The sequence below is a fragment of the Pleurodeles waltl genome, chromosome 6 (assembly GCF_031143425.1).
Source record: "Pleurodeles waltl isolate 20211129_DDA chromosome 6, aPleWal1.hap1.20221129, whole genome shotgun sequence".
NCBI lineage: Eukaryota > Metazoa > Chordata > Amphibia > Caudata > Salamandridae > Pleurodeles > Pleurodeles waltl.
In genome coordinates, this window is record NC_090445.1 from 241,737,940 (window position 1) to 241,761,360 (window position 23,421).

At 44.1% G+C, this 23,421-nt stretch overlaps 1 protein-coding gene across 8 annotated transcripts in view; it reads left to right on the forward strand.

The window, feature by feature from the left end:
• TANC2 (tetratricopeptide repeat, ankyrin repeat and coiled-coil containing 2) overlaps nucleotides 1-23,421 on the forward strand; it is a 1,999,198-nt gene that overhangs the window by 860,582 nt on the left and 1,115,195 nt on the right. For all 8 annotated transcript variants that reach the window (XM_069238000.1, XM_069237998.1, XM_069238005.1 and 5 more), the window contains one exon: nucleotides 12,722-12,793. In XM_069238000.1, the coding sequence (XP_069094101.1) occupies nucleotides 12,722-12,793 (72 nt within the window). The remainder of the gene's footprint in view (nucleotides 1-12,721; nucleotides 12,794-23,421) is intronic.

Sequence of the window (23,421 nt, forward strand, 5' to 3'; positions counted from 1 at the left end):
TTTTCTTTGCCTTCCAGACCAGCCTTCTTTGTTCAAATCCCCTATAGTACTTAAATTCTTGAAAGGTCTTATTAATAAATTCCCTCCTACTCCTTTTGTTATGCCTCAATGGGATTTAAACTTAGTTCTAACTTTCTTAAGGGGTCCCCTTTTGAGCCTATGCACTCTTGCCCCTTAAGACTATTGGTCCTAAAGACGGTTTTTCTGGTTGCAATTACTTCTGCAAGGAGGGTGAGTGAGTTGCAAGCTCGATCTGTGAAGCCCCCTTATACATCTTTTTATGGGGATAAGGTGGTGTTGAGGACCAAGGCTGCTTTCATACCGAAGGCTGTTTCACCCTTTCATATGGCCCAAACGATTACTCTTTCCACGTTTTATCCTCCGCCTCATCCTTCAAAGGAAGAAGAGAGACTTCACTGCTTAGATCCAAGGAGGGCGCTAAGCTTTTATATGGATAGAACGAAGGATTTCAGGCTGGAGGATCAGCTCTTCATCGGGTACGTGGGAAAGAGGAGAGGAAAGGCAGTCCACAAGAGAACACTCTCCAGGTGGGTTGTTCTTTGCATTAAAATGTGTTACTCGTTAGCAAAGAAAGAACCTCCTGATGGTATAAAAGCTCATTCCACCAGAGCTAAGTCGGCCTCTTCGGCATTTGCTAGAGGTGTTCCTGTGGTTGACATCTGCAAGGCCGCAACTTGGTCATCCCTTCACACTTTTGCGAAGCATTACTGCTTGGACTCTGAGGTCAGAAGGGATGGCCATTTTGCACGGTCGGTGCTGCAGGATTTCTTGGTTTGACCATTCAGGCACCCTCCACCGAGTGCGGTACTGCTTTGGGACTCTATTCATTAGGTGAGGAATCCACAGGTAATTGTATCCATCAGAAGAACGAGTTACTTGCCTTCGGTAACGACTTTTCTGGTGGATACATTAGCTACCTGTGGATTCCTCACGGTCCCACCCGCCTCCCCGTTGCCTGTCTGGTCTAACCAAGTTGTTCTTGAGTGTGCTCCTCTTGGTTTTGAGGACTTGTATATATTTTGTATATATGTTCATGTGTATATATATTGTTCATATATTTATCCATTTTTTTTTTTTTTTTTTTTAAAAGAGGAAGAATTAAGTTTTTAGGATGATGTATTTATTTGGAATATCATTAAATATTGCTATTTGTTCTTTCATCTCAATGGCCTATTATTCTCAGGCACGTAAAAAATGTTGGTACTGACGTCGGCACATCGGCGAGGACCTCTTATTGCCTGTATGACGTCAGACGGCGTCGTGTGGGCAATTGTGACGTCCTCGTTGATGTGCAGAAGCTAGGAAGAAGATTTCCGTCGAATGCTGGCGCAATGGGAGAATTCATTAGGTGAGGAATCCACAGGTAGCTAATTATCCACCAGAAAAGTTGTTACCGAAGGTAAGTAACTCGTTCTTTGCTCCCTTAGTCTCACTGCTACACAGACAATAAGCCCTCCTGTAGCCTTCTCTCGACTACAGCTAGATTCTCCACCTTTTTCTTTTGTCGAAGGTCCACATCTGATGTGGCTATTTCACAGAGTAATTTCTTCTCCTATCACTGTTTTTCATTACTATGGTGTCCTGAAATCTACATCTCTTGGATGGTATAAAGGCATACACAATACTCTATTACAACATGCTTGACATTTCCCTTTGAGTTCTATTGTTTGGCTAGTGGCAGTTCTGCGTTTATTAGCACATCTGCATGTACGAATCTTTAGGACATTTACTTCTTTCTGAAATCATAACTTTTCACTGCTCTTGTAACCTTTTGAAGCATGGCTTTGCTTGTAAACTGCTTGTGACAAATGCTTTCTTTATTCACTCCTACCACACTTCATTAAATATCTGTAAATATGTGATCCTAATGATTACTGTTAGCCAAGGTTATGTTATTTCCTGTCCATAAAATAGTGAAATGGTGGAATTGCATTTATCCTCTCAAGTAAAATTATTTGATAGTATTTCATGGCCAAAACTTACCATGGTGAGAATGAACAGTGCTAAATTTAATTAGCTCTTGGCGATCCTAAGTCAAAAAGAGGTACCATCTACATTTGCAGTAGAAACATATGCTCTTCAGACTGCCCATTGTGCTTCCTAAAGAAAACAATGTTTGCAAACTCAGGTTTATTTCCACCTTTCTGTTTTATTGCACACTGTGTTCCATGCTTCGAGCACCACTGGTACAGGGCATATCTTTAAAACCATCGGATCTGGCATACTGGTTGGCTTCAAAGCTGTTTTTTGGAACCATTCCTGCCTTTTTTTGTTTTTTGTTTTCAAGTGTGTGTGGTGAAATATCCAGGACCATTTTCATCATGGGTGTGCTTTCTTCAGTTTTGTTTTGCTAAAACGATCCCGTTCAATTTGAGTAGCATCACACCTTATCTGCCTGAATAACAGTACTGCAAAAGTATTGGTTTCAGTCTGGGAAGAGATCTGCTTGCTAATCTGAGTGCTTTTGCAAATCTAAACCGCCTCATATCAGATCTATATTTCAATTCTTGTATGGTTATCATACGGTCATCTTGAATATTCTGTTGGAACAACTAGCTGCGATTCCTGTGGGCTGCTGAGGACTGATTTAACCTATCAAAGTGCATCAGGTATGCAGTGCAATTGTCCATCGTAAAAGCTGCTTCCTTTGAGTCACCGCTTGTGCTGACACGTGGCACGGCTGGAATGGTAGGCTGGAATCTCGCCATGCTCTGATGTATCCAGTGTCATTTCACAAATTAAGTCAATCGCAGCAGTTACACTCAACTCATCCGATGATACCTTAGGTGCCTGTGGCTTCTAAAGCTAGTCCTCAATTACATCCTGCCATCACCACCTACAGCAAAGCATTATCAATGCAGCTTGCTCCAACATCTCCGGGTTTTGAAATTCGAGAATGAACTGTTGAACATCATCATCTCTGCCTAATGGATTTTCTTTTCAGCATTTCAGATTTGAAAGCCTCACCTGTAAAATTACATCAGTTTTTAAATGGAATCAACTCCTTAAAACACTAGGAAGACGAACAGTAACTACTGCTATAACTACTGCATAGCTGGCTTAGTCGTTTTCCCGTTTTAATTACTTTGGGATTCATTTGTGGTTTTGTTCCATGCTGCATAATCAAATCAAGCACAGGGCTTCTTTGCTATCTTTTTCAATTATCAATGCACCTAAATTTATTTTCACAATTATTCTCTCGAATTGTTGCCATATAGTTCTGGGGGATGTCATGTGCTTTGTGTTTTCTGTTTATGTGCCACACTACACATGTTTATCATATAAAGTTTTGCTTTATTATAGGTTGATGGCATATCAAGTGCTCATATATTTGTAATGATGGGATTGTATAATGTGTGACAGATTTCTTATGCTAATTCTTAATTCTTGCTTTTTAATTCATTCACAGAAAAGGGTATTCAAGTCTGACATAGATACATGTTTTGGCAGAGGCTTCCCTAGCTTTTTATTGGGAACTCAGATGGACACTGGTGCTTCAAAAGTTTAGCCATTAGTTGCAAAGGTTTAGCTAAGGGCTAGAAAATGGAGGGGTTGGGGATTTGTTATCAAAGGCTGGTTTAATCATTTAATGCACATTTTTATTTACAATCATTCTATTTGTTTTTATGGCAGCATTTTCTCATATAATCCACACTAGATTGCTGCAGAACTTTACTAGTCTTTTAAATATATAGTGTGCATTGTGTGTGTGTGTATCCATGGCAAAATTGTCTTCGGAACTCAGTAAAGCAAATAATCCTGCAGTCTTAACAGGACTGATTGTTGGCCCTATATGCCCCACCCTCAATTAATGCATAGGACGTGTGTGGGTTACAGTGTGCCTAATTTCTAGACTGGTTGGAAGGTTGACTAAGCCTTAGCCTTTCAGAGAGTTTTTTGTTTCTAATATTTGCTGCTAATTTGGCAAAAATGTATCAAAGCTAACCTGAGCGATTGTAATTGTGCAGATGTACTTTTGTAACATCATATTCACTGTTCTTGTCAAGAAACGTGCATGTTGCAGACTAAGCCACTAGAGTATATCTCAATGTAATGAAACATTATCATGTAGAACTGCTGTTGAAACCACTCCTTTGGTTGCATGTAGCGGAAAGAATTGCATTCAAAACCTTATGCATCCTTCACAGGGCTTACTGTTCAAAGGCTCACAATACATGAAAAACTGATTCAACACTGTACCCCAGCTAATGATCTTCCATCAGCCACTTCCATCCCTACTTAACAAAGAGTGTTATAGTGTCTTAAAACCAGCAAAAGATCCAGTGGAGTTCACAAACCCAAACTGTGGAACAAGCAGAGCTCCCTCCGCAGGAAAGTACCTGACCCACTGACAAAAATAGAACTGTTCTGTTTAGCTTTTAACAACATGAGCAAGCATCACCTATGTAGCATTAACTTCCAGACTGAGGCCCTCATTTTGAGTTTGGCGAGTGGCAGAGGCCGGGTGCCAAACTCTTTAGGACGGAAAACCGCCAATCTGGTTTTCTGCCCACTGGACCTATTATGAGTTTCCCGCTGGGCCAGTAATCGAGCAGGCGGCAATTTTGCTGTGCGTCTGGTGCGACAGCACTCATCGCGCTTTTCACTGCCTGTAATTCAGGCAGTGAAAAGCTTGACGGGGCTGTCCATGGAGGCCCCTGCACTGCCCATGCAAAGCGCATGGGCAGTGCAGGGGCCCCCATGAGGCCCCCAGCACCCCGCCTCGGCCAGCCTTTGCATGGCAGTGGAACTGCCATGCAAAAGCTGGCAGAGAGGTGACTTGTAATTCCTAGGGCAGCTCTGTCCTTGCGGATTAAGACCAACGCCACTGCCATCCTGTCGACCGTAGGAAACCTGGCGGTGCTGGAGGTCAGACCGTGGCGGCTCCGCCACAGTCATAATATGGAGGATGGACTGCTGCTTTGGCAGCAGTCCGATTGCCACCGCGAGTCTGGCGGTCCCAGGACCGCCAGACTCGTAATAAGGGCCTGAGTCTCTTGTTGTTGGTATTTTAATCCCTTTTTAACCAAACCAACAGGTCATTGTCTTTTGCCTGAGGACAGTGAGTGTGGTCAAGGGCATGATGTTGAGAGGGAAAGAATTGCGTAGAGTGAGCTTGTCCTGATCATTCTCTACTGCCTCAGTGGTGAAGTGGAACTGAGGGACAACAAGTTATGTTATGTTATGTTATTTTTATTTGTACCGCGCACAGCTGCCCCAGCAAAGGGGCGTCCCGGCGCTTTGAGAAGGTAAACACAACACAGCACTAAAAGCGGGCAAAAGAAGACAAAACACAACAGATAAGCTTAGACAAATAAAAAGGTCTTAATAGCCCGCCTAAACTGAAGGAGCTCATCAATGGCCCGGATTTGTGGAGGAAGAGAATTCCACCAACTCGCTGCCAGGACTCGAAAAGAGCGGCCCCCAATTCTGCTCAGCTTAAAGCGCGGAACCACTGCTAAGTTCTGGCCTAACGATCTAAGAGTGCGAGAGGGAACATAAGGAATCAGCAATTTCTCCATGATTCGCGGGGAAGTACCCTTTAAGATTTTAAATGCAAAACAGAGAACCTTAAATCTAATCCTCTGCTGCACAGGGAGCCAGTGGAGAGAGCGCAGAGTATTGGACACCGAACATCGCCTGGGGAGACCAGTCACCAGTCGGGCCGCAGTGTTTGAACCCGCTGGAGCCGCCGAAATTCTGACTGGTTTATCCCCGCCAGTAGGGAGTTGGCATAGTCCAACCTAGACAGCACTGATGCTTGAACCGCCAGCTGTCTTGTAGGTGCATCAAAGAATTTGAGGATAGGTCGAAGTCCTCTGATGATGCCATAGCAAGAAGCCGCCACCTTCTTGGTATGACAGATGAAACTCAGAGAAGAATCAAACCATACCCCCAAGTTTTTTATCTCTGCCGCTGGGAGGGGAGTCACACCCAACTCCGAAGGCCACCATTTATCATCCCACAAAACCACCTGTTTACCAACCACCATAATCTCCGTCTTTTTGGTGTTTAACTGGAGACAGTTGGATTTCATCCAGTTAGCCACTTCCCGCAGACCATCACAAAACCTGGGAGCCTCCAGGTCTGAGTCCCCACTCAGTGTGACCGCCAGCTGCGTATCATCTGCGTAGGATGCCATGGTTAGGCCCCACCGCTTGACGACCGCAGCCAACAGTCTCACATACAGATTGAAAAGGGTGGGACTCAGTGAAGACCCCTGTGGGACTCCCTGGTCTAACGGGTAGAGTGACGACTTACCGGGCGGGATCGCCACCTGGAATGACCTATCCATAAGGAAGGAACAAAACCAGTGCAAGGCGGAGCCAGAAACGCCCACCTCCTCAAGACGCCGAATCAGAATTCCGTGCGAGACCGTGTCGAAGGCGGCACTAAGATCTAATAACAACAGTGCCGCCGTCCGACCGGAATCCATCACGGAGCGCAGATGCTCGACCATCGAGAGGAGGGCCGTCTCCGTACTATGACCCGCGCGGAACCCGTTCTGGGTAGGATCAAGAATGTTAAACCTACCAAGGTGGTCTGTAAGAGTGGCATTCACATGGGCCTCTGCTATTTTCGTGGCCCAAGGAAGAAGGGAGATAGGGCGGTAGCTTTCAGGTTTAAGGGGGTCAAGGGTCGCCTTCTTCAGAATTGGCGTAACTACTGCCTGCTTCCATCTAACGGGAACCACTCCAGAAGAAAGAGACAGGTTGATCAAGGACAGTACCGGGGAGCGGCAAACCGGTGCCAGAGTCTTAAGTTGGGTGGGTTTCAACGGGTCAGCCGGAGAGCCAGACTTAATTTTGGCGCTGAGATAGTCAAACATCTCCAGAGATAAGGGGGGTAAGATGGAAAGACATTCCCCCTCACCTAAGGTGCGACCAACCTGCTCTAGCATCAGGGAACCCGTTGGGAAAGTGCGATAGATGGCTTGCACTTTTTCATGAAAGAAAGAGGCCAAACCCTCACAATGTGAATCCGAGCATATTTCCCCTGCAATTACTCTCTTCTCCATCAGGTCCTTTAATACTTTAAAAATAAGTTTCGATGGATTGGTAGAATTCTCAAACTGTTGAGCATAAAAGGAGGCACGAGTTTGACACACTGCCCTGTGATAAATCTTGATTTTAGCAAGATAACATATTTTCAGATCAGAGTCATATGACTTCCTCCATAATCTTTCGGCCTGTCTACAGACCCTCTTAAGAGATGCCAAGGAAGTGTCATACCAAGGGCTCGGCTCCTTCCGGTGACACTTAGACCAACACATAGGAATCAGAGAATCGAGGGCACCAGAAATCCACTCACAGAAGGAGTCGTATCCACAATCGACCTCAGTGAGCGGACCTAAAGGAGCCTTCTCGAGCTGATGATAAAAATCCTCCAGACTTAATTTGTTCCAGTGTCGTTTAAGAACAAATCTATCCTGAGATACAAAAGGAGAGTCAGACAGAGAGCATGCCATTTTCACCAGCATGTGGTCTGTCCAGACCAACTGAGAGGAACCAAGAACTCTGAGACCTTCTAAATTTGTGAAGAACGGGTCAAGAATATGACCACCTTTATGTGTGGGGAAGGTAATCATCTGCAAGAGCTGTAAAGCCTCAAGATCCGCCAAAAAGCTCCTAATAGTAGGTAAGGAAGGACAGTCCAAATGGAGTTTAAGATCTCCCACAACATTAAAATTTGCGCATCCTAGTGCCTCTATGCTAATATACTCAGGAAGAGTAGCCCTAAAAACAGAATCACAGCCCGGAGGCCGGTAAATTAATAACCCAGAGAAGGTAAACTGATGACTAAACGCTATTTTAAATAGGGCACCCTCACACCCCAAAAGTTCAGCGGCTTTCCACTGACAGGGATAACACCGTTTGGTGACCATCGCAATACCTCCACCTCTAGTCGTACGATTTAAAGTAAAAATAGCATATTCTGGGGGAAAAGCTAAGTTAGTTATCGAGGAGTCAGAGTCCTGGAGCCACGTTTCCGTCAGAAAAAGCACATCCGGCGAACCATCAGCAAGAAGGTCGTAAATCTCCTGATAGTGCTTTACCACAGATCTGACGTTTAAGCTCCAGATACTCAAGTCCCGTTGTCCTATCCTCTTTACAGCAGGCCCTAAGGAGCGTATAAGGGAGGGGGGTTCCAATGACCATACACCGCACCTACAGTGATATGGGCCACACAACGGGCCTACAGGCGAACACTCGCAACGTGTACATTGACCCCGAAGGGCCAGTAAATCGGACCTACTATAGGTTCTCAAACGAACAGTCATGATTACCAGGTCCAGAGTTCTGCCACGAGCCGCGCTTCCTTAGCGCGGACGGGCGCAGACGGGCACGACTCTGGCACAGCGACGGCACGCCCGCTGCGCGTATCCGCTGCGCGTTGGGGGGAGCTTTAAATAGGCGTCCCTCCACTCAGCCGGAGCGCTAGACTGCTCGTCAGCAACCCCACCCAGAGTGATCACCACTCCAAGATGGCGCCCAAAGTGACCACCACTCCAAGATGGCGCCCAAAGTGACCACCACTCCAAGATGGCGCCCAAAATCAATACCCCAGAGACCGGACCCGCCAAACAGCGGTGGGAGAACCGATTAGAGTGCAGGTAAGGGGGTTACAATAAGTCCTATAAAATCAGGGCAATAAACAACTAAAAAAGAACTCAAATAGTTATAAAGGTAGCTTTTAAAATAATATCGCAGTATAGAGGCGCATAACGCGATGCAAAGCGCGAGTACCTTCTCAGGGCAGCCCCCAGGGCAGGTCGCCTTAAATAGGCGTCCCTCCACTCAGCCGGAGCGCTAGACCCTCATATTTGCTTATTATTGATGCTAACACATCTAACAATTATAAGATTTCCGCATCGAGAGAGTGTCTAATGGTTAAGGCATCTGAATGTGAGACATGGAACTTTGAAGTGGATGCAGGCACTTTGAAGTCAGTGCAGTGCTCACACTCAGGAGAGTAGAAGCTGAAGGATACTGGATCTGTGACTCCTCACAGCTAATTACATTCTAACCACCCTGCTCATTGTATACTAAATATATAGTTGAATTCTTTGACCTAGTGTCCTAAAGCATCCATAAGGTAACACTTTAGTCCTTAGTGAAATTTTGTAACTAAAGACCTTAACCATGACTTCAGGCCAAGTGGCTCCAGATTTTGTTTTACTAAGGTTTCTGTGTTTTCTCCAATGAGCCTGTTGGTCAGTCCTTGACTATGTAGCTGGATCAGACTAGGACTATGGTGAGTTTTGAAATAAAGTGGTGAATTTCATAATTCTGGCTATATGAAATTCACCTTGGCGTTTTACTTTCCAGAACTGTTAATTTGCTGCCCTGTGCTTTCTTGTGGTGGTTAATGATTCAAGAGTTACAACATTGTAGGTTTGCATTTTCTTAAGAATCCAGTGTGGAAATATTGGGGTGCAACAGAAGGATGTAGATAAAAATGATGGTAGTTAAAGAGAAATACAATTTAGGGTTTTCAAGGGCATGAAGGTTCAGAAGGATGAAACTTCACTGTTCAACACAGCGACCACAAGACATTTGTTTAACCTACAACTGTAGCTCTCCTACCCTAGTGCATGTTAGTATCACATACTTTATAGATGCTGTTTGATTGCTATTAAGCCATTCGGGCTGTCCATCTGCTGAAAGTTCCCTTCCGGTATTTTGGAAATGTTAACTTGTTTGCTGGTTCTCTTGCTCTTAAAAAATGAACCAAGAAGATGGGAGACTGTTTGATCAAACATTTCTAAGTAATACTTTGTTTGAGCGTCATCTTGTGCTTTTCCATCAATTTTATTATATGAAGACATGTTGCATTTTTCTCTTTTGCGATAACAATGTCTTTATTACCCTTTCTTCGTGCACTCATGCTGATTCCATCTGTTCTTTCACTTTCCTGAAATTACAATTTTAAGTGTATAGTAAATTTTGATTACAACTTTACGAGCCCACATTTGCTTGCATTTTGTGGATAATATATTTTTAGTCAGTGACTGAGATGACGTGAGGGGCTATGGTTCTATCAACAGTCGTGACTGTGTTACAGTCAGTTAGGTTGTATGCATGAACTGGTCACTTCATATTTTGGTGGTCTAGATCTAGACCCTGATAAACAAGTCTCCTCTCCACACACACGACCAGATGAGTGACAATGGAAAAGATTATCATTGGAAGGCACCGGACTATGCAGACAGTGCATGTGCTCAGTTGTAAGGTCTTAGAACAAAGAAGATAGGTGGAAAAATATAGATTACATGAAATGCTGTCTTTGTGAACCCTAATGCACATGGCTTTAGTGAAAATATAGTCCTAGTAAAGAACTTACACATTGACTAAAGGTTTTCAGTTGTAAGGTCTTAGAACAAAGAAGATAGGTGGAAAAATATAGATTACATGAAATGCTGTCTTTGTGAACCCTAATGCACATGGCTTTAGTGAAAATATAGTCCTAGTAAAGAACTTACACATTGACTAAAGGTTTTGTAGTGAGTGTAGTAATCTAATTAGGAGTGATCTTCAAAGTGCATAAACTAACTGGAAGAGCTTCAGCCAGCAGGCTAACCTTCATAACGTTTCAGAAACGTTTTCTCATTAGAGGCAATTCTCAGTTCTTTAGGTTTGACATCAGCAGCATGCCCTAAACTGAAAACTGACATTAATTGAAATGCGTGTGTTTTCTCTCTCTAAAATTGCTTGGTCTGCTTGGTCTAAATAGTACAGAATTAAAATTGTAAAGTCCCTTACTTTGAATCATAGTTAAGATTTCTGTAATTGCTAGTCACTTGCTTAGGCAGTCTGGGACCATGTCATTCTTTCTCAGTAATAGATTAACTCAACTGTTTGTCACACCTGTTAACGTTGGTAACTTATTACTTATATATCCGAAAAAACTGTTGCTCTGTGAGCCCTAAAATATCTCGTCTTGTTCCATTTTAAAATTACACTTATTGGCTCTGAAGGGGAAATGATCTTGAATCCATCGTTCTTGCTCATACAAAGCACTACATTGCCCTTTATTTTTCCACCTACAGTTTGAAAGGGCTATTGCTATAACACTGAAGGAGGAATCCAGTTTGCTTCGCAGTTGTGAATATTGTTTTGTTATAATTACTGTCTTGTTAAGAGCAGAAGTAAAGTTTGAATTGAAAATTCCGCATTGATATGGATGTGGAGGGTCGGTCTGAACTGCCAGATCACGAAGTAATGCAGCTTCTTATGTATTCTGAAACTAATGTGACCCCAAAGACAAACCCATTACAAGACACTATCTTGCATGCATGCAAGTCACTTAATGTTTTGTGTATTGTATTTCGGCTTATGTTTTGATTTTTATTTTAAGGATTTGGATCCTGTTTGTGAAGAAGATGGCCTGGGCTACAATATAGATCAATATACTTTGTCAAACTTTGTTTAATATACCAAATTGTCAGCTGGATGTGTGTGCACATTCTTTGGCAGTGGTTGTCTCAGAATAGCTAAAAAATGTGATCTTATATGGATCTTGAACTTGTCAACTCATGTTCCTGCAAATGAAGTCATTGAATGAGAATTGATACTGACAGAATTGAGTAAATGGAAACGTTGGGCCCCAGTCAGAAAAGTGCACTCCTATGAACGGTTAGATTACAGGTTTACTACTTTTTGAAGTTCACAGATATTCAGAGTAGTATGCCTAACTGCACTAGTCGACAGCTTGTCAGACATCACAATAGGAATGTCACGTACCATTTCTGGATGCTGGTATGCCACAAATGTAGAATTAAAGGCATAATTGAAACATTAATTGGTATAAACCAGCGCCCATCTTTAATCCCACATTTTTTCTCTTTTCAGATTAACAAATTGCACAGACCACAAGACTTTCCGATCTGTAGGCAGAAACTTACTCTTCTTAGTGAGATGCTTGTGCTGTAATTCTCCTGCCTATTGAATGCTGATTTGAGGCTTCAGGCAGAGATACCAATAGATATTGGGGGAAAAGTCGGCCTGCCTGTGGTACCTTTCAGAAAAGTGACTCTAAATGGTGTAAAAATATTTAAGTAGCTTTTCTTCCGTGATAATGTGCTAGATGGGAAATCCCTCAAGCCACCATCTTGTTTGTTGTCCCATAGCATAAAAACAGCCTGCTCATTGTATTAACAAAAAAAAAGACCTGGAAAGCATTCTGGTTGACTTTTTCTCACTTATAGCACAAAAGGCCATTGAAGCAATGCCATAAACCAGTTTTTCCTCCTTAATAAACTAGAGGTAACATCTACATTGAACCTGAAAGACTTCAAATGTTCATATCGTGCCTTTCTCATGTGTTTTTGTACTAGCTGTGATAGATTTAGGCTGGACAAATGTAGGAATTGCCTGTACATTTCCAGGCATTCTCTGTCCCTCTTGATACCATATGCTTTTTATGTTCAATTTTATTACAGAAAGTTACTGTACAGTTTAAGGAACAATTGGCTTACCTAAAATATAATGGTTAATAGATGCTTACCAATCTGGCCTCTAATTTCTGTAGCCCTCGAATACATGGCAGTTGTGTATTGTATCGGACTCTTGAATGTTTTTTTCAGAGAAAACGGCATTGCTACTAAACTAGTGTTCAGCTGTACTTCGAAACAGATATTCTTATCTGGTGGCTCCTTTAGGCCTTTGATTAATGTGTTTTTCTCTTGCCTCTTGAACAGATGGAGGGAGCGAAGAGACACCTGACAGGAGGCAGTCAAGCATAGACGCGCAGCAGAGCCGGGCCGCACAAGGTAAGAACTCTGCATATCTTCAGGCATGGAATTAAAAACTAGCAAATGTTGGTCAGGTTCTGCAGCACAGGCTGTGAGGTGGCTACAAAAGGTCTGCCATTCCGTACTTCACATGCTTTATAGTGTCAGTGCTACTAGCTTCACACTATAGGTGTATCTAGAGTACAGATTTCCTTTTACTCCGTAATAAAGCACGATAGTTTAGATAAATGGTGAAACATGCCCCTTGATTTGTTTGCGGCAGTGACACGTCAACTTGCCTGATCACAGTAATAACTTTTTCTCAAAATTCCTCATGTAGGCAACTCACTTATTTCATATAGTCAATTTGTTGAAAAAATGTATGCCAGTATAATGGCATATTGCTTGTTATTTATAAACTGTAACCAACCCCATTACAAACAGCTGGAAGCAGTCAGTGTGAATATGCTGGATGGAGTTACAGATGCTTCCCTGAAACCGAATTCGAATCTGTGATACTACACCTCGGCTTGTTTCAGTGTCGGAGTTGAATGGAAGACCCCTGGGTTCAATGGCCATGTGACAAAAAGCTTTCACCAGCAGGTGACAAAATCTCGGGATTTAAGGCACACACACTGAGGAAGCTATAAGACCTTTTGCCTGACCCCCCACCCTTGTACTAAATCAGTCTTGCAGAACCTGGTGGTGTTAACCCTTTTCCCTCTGCTTCATGAGTTTGAAAGATGTTATAGGTAGTCCTTGTCCTTATCTGAGATGCAGTGTCCGGAGTGGCAAACAGAACTGCTTGAGCCCTTCATAGGATCAGAGCTAAAGGGAACCACAAGTTCTGTCACGTGGGCACTGGGATAAGACAAAAGACAGCATTCATGCCGTCCTCCTGAGGTGGTTGGTAGAGGCTTCTGAAGTTGAGATTTGGAGGGTCTACATGCTGGCTTTACCTCGAGTCCGGATTGGTTGGGCAAGGCAGCATTCGGCAGAGCTCTCCACACTGGCCCATTGACTTGTTACTGTAGTTTCTGATGCCCCTTCGGCGCTGCCTTTTTCCTGGGTGTAAAATGACCGGAAAGAAAGGAAGAGTTATTCAAAACAAGAACCTCTCCCCAGTGTAAGGAGGAAGCAGAATGAAGTGCTCATCCTGTCCAAACAGGTGAAAAGGCCCTGTAAATGTGATGTTTTTGGTAGTTAAAACTGGAGACATTTCATGAAAGAGTAAATGTGTGGAGGAAGGATCGACATTGGTTGGTGAACATCCTGACAAGTTCGACAACGGCAGACACTTGCAGAGAATACGTTTGATTTTATAGGTGTGCAGTGAATCATATAATAGAAATCAGTCCGCATCTAAAGTTTTTAGGAGTAACACCTAATATAGCTATGCAAAAGTTCCATGGAAAGATGGAAGAGAGCTTGAGACCTTTTTGTGAACGTGACACTGATGGTGAGACGCTGCTGACTTGCAGAGTCTAGAGGATCCTGACAAAGGGTCTGAATGCTGCTGGTTTGACCAGTGACACAGTGCTCGTATTGGGATCCCCTGAACTGAGAAATAGGGTGTTCCGAAATGCAATTGCTAAAAGAGAGATACAGTATAGCACTTATCGATTCGTGCGGTTTTCTAATTTAAGTTAGGGACTTTGGCTAGATGAGAACAACTTTTGGAGATTAAAAAGGAATAGACCAATCTGAATGTATTGGCTTCATTGGGCGTTTCCCTTTAAGCCTCTGCCTTTAGCAGGAAAGGTAGAAGTATTTGTTTCCTAAGGTGGAAGCAACCAGAGCCTTTTTGTCTGTTGTGGATGGTAATATTAATTATGCTGCTTCTGCTACTTGACGGGTAATGGACGGTTTGATGAATATATGGGCAGCTTGATCCTGGAGGCTCAGCCTCCGGATATCTATCTCCCAGGGATGGATGGGGTGGCAACACGGGCAGCTGGCTCTTACACTCCTCCATAAGTCATGAGACAGAACCTCATAGGGCTGGGTCTGTTCCCTTTATAATTCTCCTCCTCCATATTATGTCTACTCTCGGAAAACTCAAATTTTGGAATGCATTTGTTACTTTTGGGTATATTCGTGTTAATACAAAATAAGTGCCTTGCATATGGGTAAAGTATTGTGGTGAATCTGGAGGTCTGATTGACTGATGATCCGATTGTTTTGCTATACCTCAGTGTGTTAAGAAAACATAATGCAGGACATTGATTAGTTTGTGTGGCCTAATAGCCCTTGCAACAACTTAATGTGACACTCTCAGGTTATAGCATCTTTCAACTATGATCCAAAACGTTGGTCTCTCTCATGCCTGTCAGATAAATAATGTGAGTCAAATCAATCAATTTTCACAAACCAGTATGAACGGTCACCTTTTCACAATAGATGACCTCCGCAGCATTTTTACAGTGTGTATTACATTTCCAACTTTGAGAAGGGCCAGAGCTCAATAAATTAATCTGTCTTGATCCTACATAAACTCGTCGAAAGTGTTTTTGGAATAGAAAACGATTAACAAGTTTAATTCTAGAACTGGAGGATTTCATTTAGATTGTGACCTTATTACAGTTATGCACACAAGAGGATGAACATTTTCATAGTCTGCTACTTATATTAACCATCTCAGGACTGCGACCTAACAGTTAAGACTTATGCATTATATTTCACAGAGTCTTTGAACTTTTATAGCAACAATACCCAAGCCTAAAAATGTATTTTACAGCTGAAAGCCTTCAGGCATCCACCATTTGACAAAGGTGAGGCAAATTTTGTTGAAAAAGGCAGATGTCATTACAAATACCACCCCATACCCATAACTGACTATGGGTCTTATAAATGCATTTATGACCAGCGGTGGTGGTTTAACCACTGTCGAGGTGGCGGTCGGAGTCATGCAGGTCTATGGAGCAAAGACCGCCGTGGTCCCGCCAACCCCGCCAGGCAGCACAGACCGCCATTGCCACGAAGCTTCACAATCAGGCCGGCGGAGCCTATATTGCCACTGGACACATTACGAGGTTGCACACTGCCCATGTGACCGTGGTGGTCCAACCACCACGACTAAGAAGGCAGAAACAGGAACTATAAATGGAGACAGTCACCTGCAGGCAACCTTAAAAGTCTGCTGCTGCCTTGGAACCCATCATACTTGTCCTGCCACTGCTGTTGATCATCGATGGAGCACAATATCTATGCCGACGTGGGTTCAACCGACCGTAAGTACACACACCCACCTGTGTCAGTAACCGTTGCACCAACTCGTTGCGCCGTCATTCACATCATATGCGGGTCACTCTACGGGCACCAAGTATAGGTCTCAGTGTCTCCCCGGTTGGAAACAAACATAAAGATGGACACATTCACAGTCATAATATGCCCCGTTTGAGCAGGTCACTCACACTGCACTCCAACACTACACAAAAACACACAGCCACACATCTCAGGCATAGGGATAGTGAAAGCTACACAACATTCTCACACATCACCAACAACACTCCATCATCCCATATACAAACACAACACACATACTAGCGTTCCTCACAGGCCATGGACTGTAGTCACATACAACATACATTTGTATGGATGTGGGTGGCACAAACACCACTACCATTAAACAGCCCTGCAATGGACACACACATCACCCACACCACAGTACACTGGAAGGACAATGCCATGTACCCTAGACAGAGTAACAAATATACAAAGATCACTATGCTAACAATACCTACACAGTAAGGATGAGGTCACCAGGAGCACCCAGGGAAGGATGCTGCACCGGGACACATCAGTTTGCACACACCCCTAAACAACATCTGCAGAGAAAATGGCCCTACATGTGCCACAGGGACAAATAGTGCTAGACCCAAAGTGGGCTTCTAATGGGGGGGGGAGGTTTGAGTGCTTAGAAAGGGGGGTGAAGGGAGGCATTAGAGGTGGAAGGGAGGGGCTGGGAGGTGGGTGGGCACCTCCTAGGTTTGGATGGGGGTGAAGGGAACAGGGAAAAGGGCAAGGTCAAACATTAAGCATTTCTTAGGGACACGGGCGGTCATGAGAAGGGGGTCAGGCTTTGGAGGTCGAGGGAGTGGTTGTCTGCTGTGTTGGTGTGGATGTCATGGGTACGTGCTTCTGGGAGGTATGCTTGTGTTTGGTGAGTGTCTGTTGGGTGAGTGAGTGCATTTGTGTGTTTTCGGGGTTTGGGAGGTGGAGGTAATGGGAGATAGAGTGGTGGATGTGTGTCTTTTTGAGGTGGTGACTGTGGGTATGCTGGATGTGGTGGATGTCTGTAGTTGTGGTGTCTGCAGATGTGGTGCTTATAGTGGATGTCTGGGGGTCTGCTGGGATGGTATCTGCGGTCGTGATGGGTGTGTCCTGTCTGTTGGTGTGGTGCCTGTGGGTATGGTGGATGTTGTGTGTATGTTCTGGTGTGGTGGGTGTGTCTAGGGAAGTTGTGACTGTTGTTTCTGTGGGTGGCTGTTGTTTGCTCTGTGCCGATGTGTTTTGTGCTGGTGTTTGTGTGTGCTCCTCTTGTGTGTTGATGTGGATGCGTGTGGATCTGTCTGTGTGCTTTGTCTAGGTAGGAGAAGTGGGGATTTGGAGTGGTAAGAGGGTGGACAGGGTGGCGGAAGGCGGGGGCCAGATCCTGAAAAGATCTCTGTAGGCCAGACATTGCACCATGAGTGCCTTCCAGGAATGCATTGGTCTGTTGTAGCTGACTTGTCAGTCCCTGGATGGCATTCACAGTGGCTGTCTTAACACAGTACCATGGTGTCAAGTAGACCCCAGCAACAAACTCCACCTACATGGCCAGTACATGTGCCATAAAATATGCTAGCATGCCATCTGAACTGTCAACAGTTGCCCACAGGAAAAACAGGAACACAATTACAATTGCATGGCAGAATTGTGCAATCAAAATTACCATAAAACCGTTAGAAGACACCATCAGCCTCAAAGCTTTGCCGCATGGAGCATTCCACATTCACTTGTTGGAATACAATTGTGGGCCAATGCAAAATGCATTTCCACAGATCCCACACAAGGTCATGCACATATCTATTTGTCACATACATGATGACCCAACAATGAGAACTGATGGTACAAAATCATGCCACGTTGATGACAATAGTACAATACCCAGGAGAACGAGACATGGAAATCCCCATGTCACAATGGAAACATACCAACAATGTACACTTCACCAAGTGACATTCGTCCAAATAGAGTCATGGAGGTAGTATCAATGTTGCTCAGATAGGTCTCACATGTTGCATGGAAATGGACACTGTAGACATCATGTGCTATATGTCAGCGAGAGATGTCCCCAAAATTCACAACACAATGAATCAGCAAGCCCCAGGGTAATCACCACTTATGTCTGTCACCCCTTACTATGACATACTCTGAGTGCATCAGCAGAAGCCATAAGTCCCTTGAATGTTGGAGAGGCCCTGAGATTTGCAAGTACTTGTTGAAGGCCCTCAACATGTGTCCCAGTTGGAAGTTACATCACTCTCCCCACGTTTTGGTCATGCAAACCCAGATGTCTGTCTGGATGAATGCCTGTACCCAAATACATGAGATATGTACATAACTGCAAGTCACTCCAGATGCATGTCAACAGTCAGGGCACATACCTCACACATCTTTCCACCTGATGCCACATCAAGGGCATAGATATACTCATTGTGGCTGTAAACTTTAGGCCTACCTGCCATGTCCCTCATTAATACTGCAGTTTTACATGCCAAATGACATGCTATGACGAGTGAGGATATGTGTCCGCCAATAAGTAATTGTGACACTCCTGTATGTGGCACTACATGAAATGTATCCCCACTGTAAATGTCCAGTTCTACAAGCAGTGTGCCATGCGCATATGTGAGGGAATACAGACATCATCCCATCTACATAGGCATACCATGCATGAAACTGCAGCTCACAAATGTTTAATAAAGAGAAAGGGTCACACGCCGATATGTGGACACTAGGAATGTTGTAAACAGTGCTGGCACATAAATCAAGTCAATGGACTTTCCCCACTTACCATCCAAAGCTGCATTCAAAGAACAATGCAAGCCCATATGTATGTTGGACAGCTCCACATTGCAGACTGCAATGAGGTACTAGCACCCATCATAAGCTGAAGACAACTAGTCACTGGATGGCATATGCCTACATACACATTTACCCAAACACATGGCAGAGGACAGTGATCCATCACCTACCTACCTTTGACATGGAACAATTGGGGTTACTGGTCTGTTGCTTAGAAATTACACCCACTACAACATCAAGCAGTACTTGATTGATCAATGTACACAGCCATATGTCGTCCCTGCAGAGCAAGTGGTTTGTGGATTCCACCCAGTTGTGTCCTTGTTCCCTGGGACAACAGGCAAGGCACATCAGTATACAACACATGACACTGCTACAGGATCACTCATTTACTATGTGACACATGGCTCATCCCTAATTGTCAGGGGGAGCAGTCAGAACCTGACTCAATCGCTTGGCAATGGGACAGGAAGGATTATGCCCTGTATTCACCCCTTGTGGCTGCTATGCTGGCCTCAAATGGCCATCAAGCTCCGGATAGGCCATTGCCAGAATGTGGGCCATTAGGGGGATTATGGTCCAAGGGGAACCCCACCCATGTTGGAAGGACATCCCCAGCTGGGCCTCTGTGATCTTCTGGGCCCAGCGCCTCAGGTCCTCCCACATTTGTATTCAGTGGGCACTCTGCTGGCTGTGGACCCCCAGGGTCTGCACCTTCTTAGTGATGGCTCTCCATATTCTCTTCTTTTGATGGACGTTGACCTGCATGGATACAAAAGACAAATCAAGAGATCATGTTCAGAATTCTAATCATAAATGGTTGGGTCACATACATGTCAATAACATCAAGCTAGAACTTCCCTATTTTCATCACTCCCCAAGTGTGACACATACAAGCCAATAAGTACAGGGCCATGACTACAGACATACATTTCCCAATCTGCAGACCAACCCACCACCTGCTCAGGCCCTACATTGATTAAGCAAGGTTGCTGACATCATGTGGGCCATGCTCTATCAACCTGACTGAGATGTGAGCCCCTATGAGACCCATCACAAATCAATAGCTTCTGAGGGATAAACTCCATAGGCATGAATGGACCAACACATTCACATTATGTTAGAATAACACTCTGCATACAGTCCCTACAGGCTACTGCCAGAGTACAAACTCAGACATCACATATGAGTAACAATGAAGGGACTGGCATGGAGGGTACAGAAAGTGTCTACCCTGTCCATGTGTGGACATGTAGCCTAACAAATGCAGACTCATGCCACTTCAGGGGTTGGGGTTCTGTGTTATGTACCTGGACCACAGAACACGCTCTTGAACATATATGTCCATCCTACAGAGATGGCATCCAACAAACAAAGGCATGCGTTGTTCAGTTTCTGCTGTGTGACCAAGCTACTGAGTCACATATCATGGCCTCCCAGGAATCAACACACTGTCTGCACTGTGGGAGTGTCTTTTAACCAATAAGCCTGCACAGGACAAATATGACCTGTGTGAAGGTGGCAACAGGGCTGTGGGAGTAAAAGACCACACATTGACAAAGATGCTAGGTGCACATGTGGACTAGATCAGTAACTGATCTTTGGACTCATTCCCAATCTAATCAAAGCAATGAGGCATTCTGGGCAGCTTATTACATCCAAGCTACAATTTGCTTACATGACCGGAGCTGCTGGGGTACAGGGAGTGGCCACAGTGACTCCACCCCAGCCTAGACTAGGACTCATACTGGGAGATACGTGACAGGCTCTGGTCTCTGCAGGCTGAGCAGACAGAACCTCCATGACGTGGCTGTGTCCGCCGCAGCTGCAACCGTCTACCTGCATGAGGAGTGCAGCCGGTGATTGCGGGTTGTTCCTAATGTCCAGTGGAGTAGGTCAGGCATCCGCCATTTTAGGGGCATAACTGCATCACACAACCAAATATGTTGTTTTGAGCTCATAAACATGCTTATCCTGTCTTGTCATTTAGTTGGGCACAGTCCACCCCCGTCAAAGGTCATTTCTGCGGTTGGGATATCCAGTCACATTTTGAGGGGCATTTGTGATGCACTTAAATGTGTTTGGTCCAGATACACGTTTTGGACATGTGTGTCTAACCATGGGGGTCATATGTGACCCTTGTGTTATTAGCAGCTGTGATGTGTACTGGTTGCCATGTATATCCCTTCTAAATTGACTTGTCACATTGTATCATTGATATGCATCATGTATTCAGCAGGGGAACACAATGCCTAATGTTAAAACTGATTTCTTGTCATATATAAGTACCCAGGGAGAGGGAGGATGTGTCGACCACCTGTCCACCGCCAGTCTTCGAGACCATGGAAAAGTGACATATCAGACTACTTTATCGTCTGAATCGGCAAATGATAGTGGACTTATGTCATCAGTTGGAGCCAGATCTGACGCCAGCTATTGGTTATCCAACCAGAATTCCACCCATTGTACAAGTCATGTCAGTATTGCACTTCCTAGCCACAGGGTCCTTCTTTCAAAATACAGTGACCCTATCAGCTGGCATGTCCCAACCTGTGTTCAGTCTGGTTTTGAAGGATGACCTCTCAGCAGCTTTGAAAAACCTGGACAGCTACATCCGCTTTCCCCGACATGATGATTTAGTCCAAGTGAAGGCTGACTTATACGGTTTTGTACACATCCCACATGTGGTGGGGGTTTTGATGGCACCCATGTTGGCTTGGTCCCACCTCGAGCCAATGAACAAGTATACTGCAACAGAAAGAACTTCCATTCCATCAACATTCAAGTGTATGTTTGGCCAATCTGTGCGTTTCATAGTTCTCTGCCCGTTATCTGGATTCAGTCTATGATTCCTTCATAATGCGGAACAGCACTATCCCCAAGCTGATGTCACAACTGTACCCAGAAAGGGCCTGGCTGGTTGGTAAGTCACATCTGTCTTGCTTGCGTCTGTGCAATATCTGGTACCACAATTCTGATGAGAGGGACTTATTGTTGCACATATGTCCTATTCCTTTTCAGGAGACTGCATAACCAAACTGTCCTTGGTTGTTGACGCCAATAAGGAATCCTACTACGCTAGTGGAAGTCCGCTTCAGTGACGCCCCTGTAAGAACACAGCGGGTAGTGAAGCGGAATTTTGGGCTCCTGAAGGCCAGATTTAAGTGTCTGTACCAGACAGGTGGAGCCCTCCTCTGTCCACCTGTGAAGGTGTGTCATATCACTGTGGCATGCTGCATGCTCCACAACATTGGCCTGCAGAAGAATATCCTGTACATCCCCCAGGAGGGGCAGTCTGCAATGCCACCGGGTGAGACTTCTGAAATGTCAAGTGAGGATGACATTGGTGAAGAGGAAGGAACTGACTTGCGGGAAGATCTCAGCTATAGCTACTTTTCTTGAGTGTAAGTATGTCATGTGACTTAATGACTGATTGTACGAAGAACTGTAGTCATGATGTGTGGAGTGGAGCGCTCTGGAAAAAATTGGGGAGCTAATACTCTGCAATATTCAGCCAAAGGGCGCTTGAACGGGTTAGCCTTTGACATTACCCACTTTGATCCTACACTGTTTGTGTCAGTCTCATTGCAATGTAATTTCTTTTCCAGATGCTTTTCATATGAATTGTGTAATAGGAATTATTTCAAGCCTATACTCCTTGTTTGTCTTTTACAGGTACCTTCACAATGACATCCTTGTGGGCTTTTCAGAGTTGTGACATTGACAGGTATCTGATGCTGTTCCGACATAGGAAGTGAACATGGATCAGGGGTGTGGAATTTAATAAAATATCTACTTTTCCATTGGAGAGGTTGCTTCTTAAATCTACTTATCCTGTAAAAGAAAAAAGTACTTGTCCCTTTGGTGCCATGTAGTGCGCGCTACAAATTATGGCAGCAATCTCATTATGTAAGAGCGCTGACAATAGCCTCTCTGATTATGCCAGGGTTACTACTATAATAGAGCTTTAATACTTGCAATTTCATTCTCTACTATAGCAATTTCCTTATTTTGCCACCTTTCCGCAGATCTGCATACTGGGCTGGAGGAAGCAATAAGCAATAATTCCAGGACTGGAATGCCTTTAAGTCTTTGCAAACCTACTAACTTGCATGTTTTCAGGATTTTCTCCAGCTTTTCTCCAATCTTATCCCATAATGAGGAAGGTTGGAAATTTACTCCTGACAATGGCAGAAGTAGAAGTTCTTTGAGTGAAAGTGAACTTGTAAACGCCTAATAGATTTTCACATGAGCAAATTTACAGATGCAATTTTATCCGTGCTAAAATACAGTTCACAAATATTTTCTAGGAGTATGATTTCCTGGTCTACTTCTATAAGTTCTTGTGAATTCATGAAAGCCACTAATTCAAAGACATATACATTGGGTGCACTTTTGTGACCTTCTTTAAGTATTGGGTCCCTAATTAGGTCTGGCGTTAACAAAGACATTTTGTTTTTAATAAACTTCTATTTCTCTCTCTATCAGCTGGCTTTACTGTGAGTGATCACATTCTGCTCTTTCACAAGGACCATATAAACACACAAAGTAGTTGTGTTCAGTGCCAGGAACTACTGTGGCAATCAGTGGCGAAACAA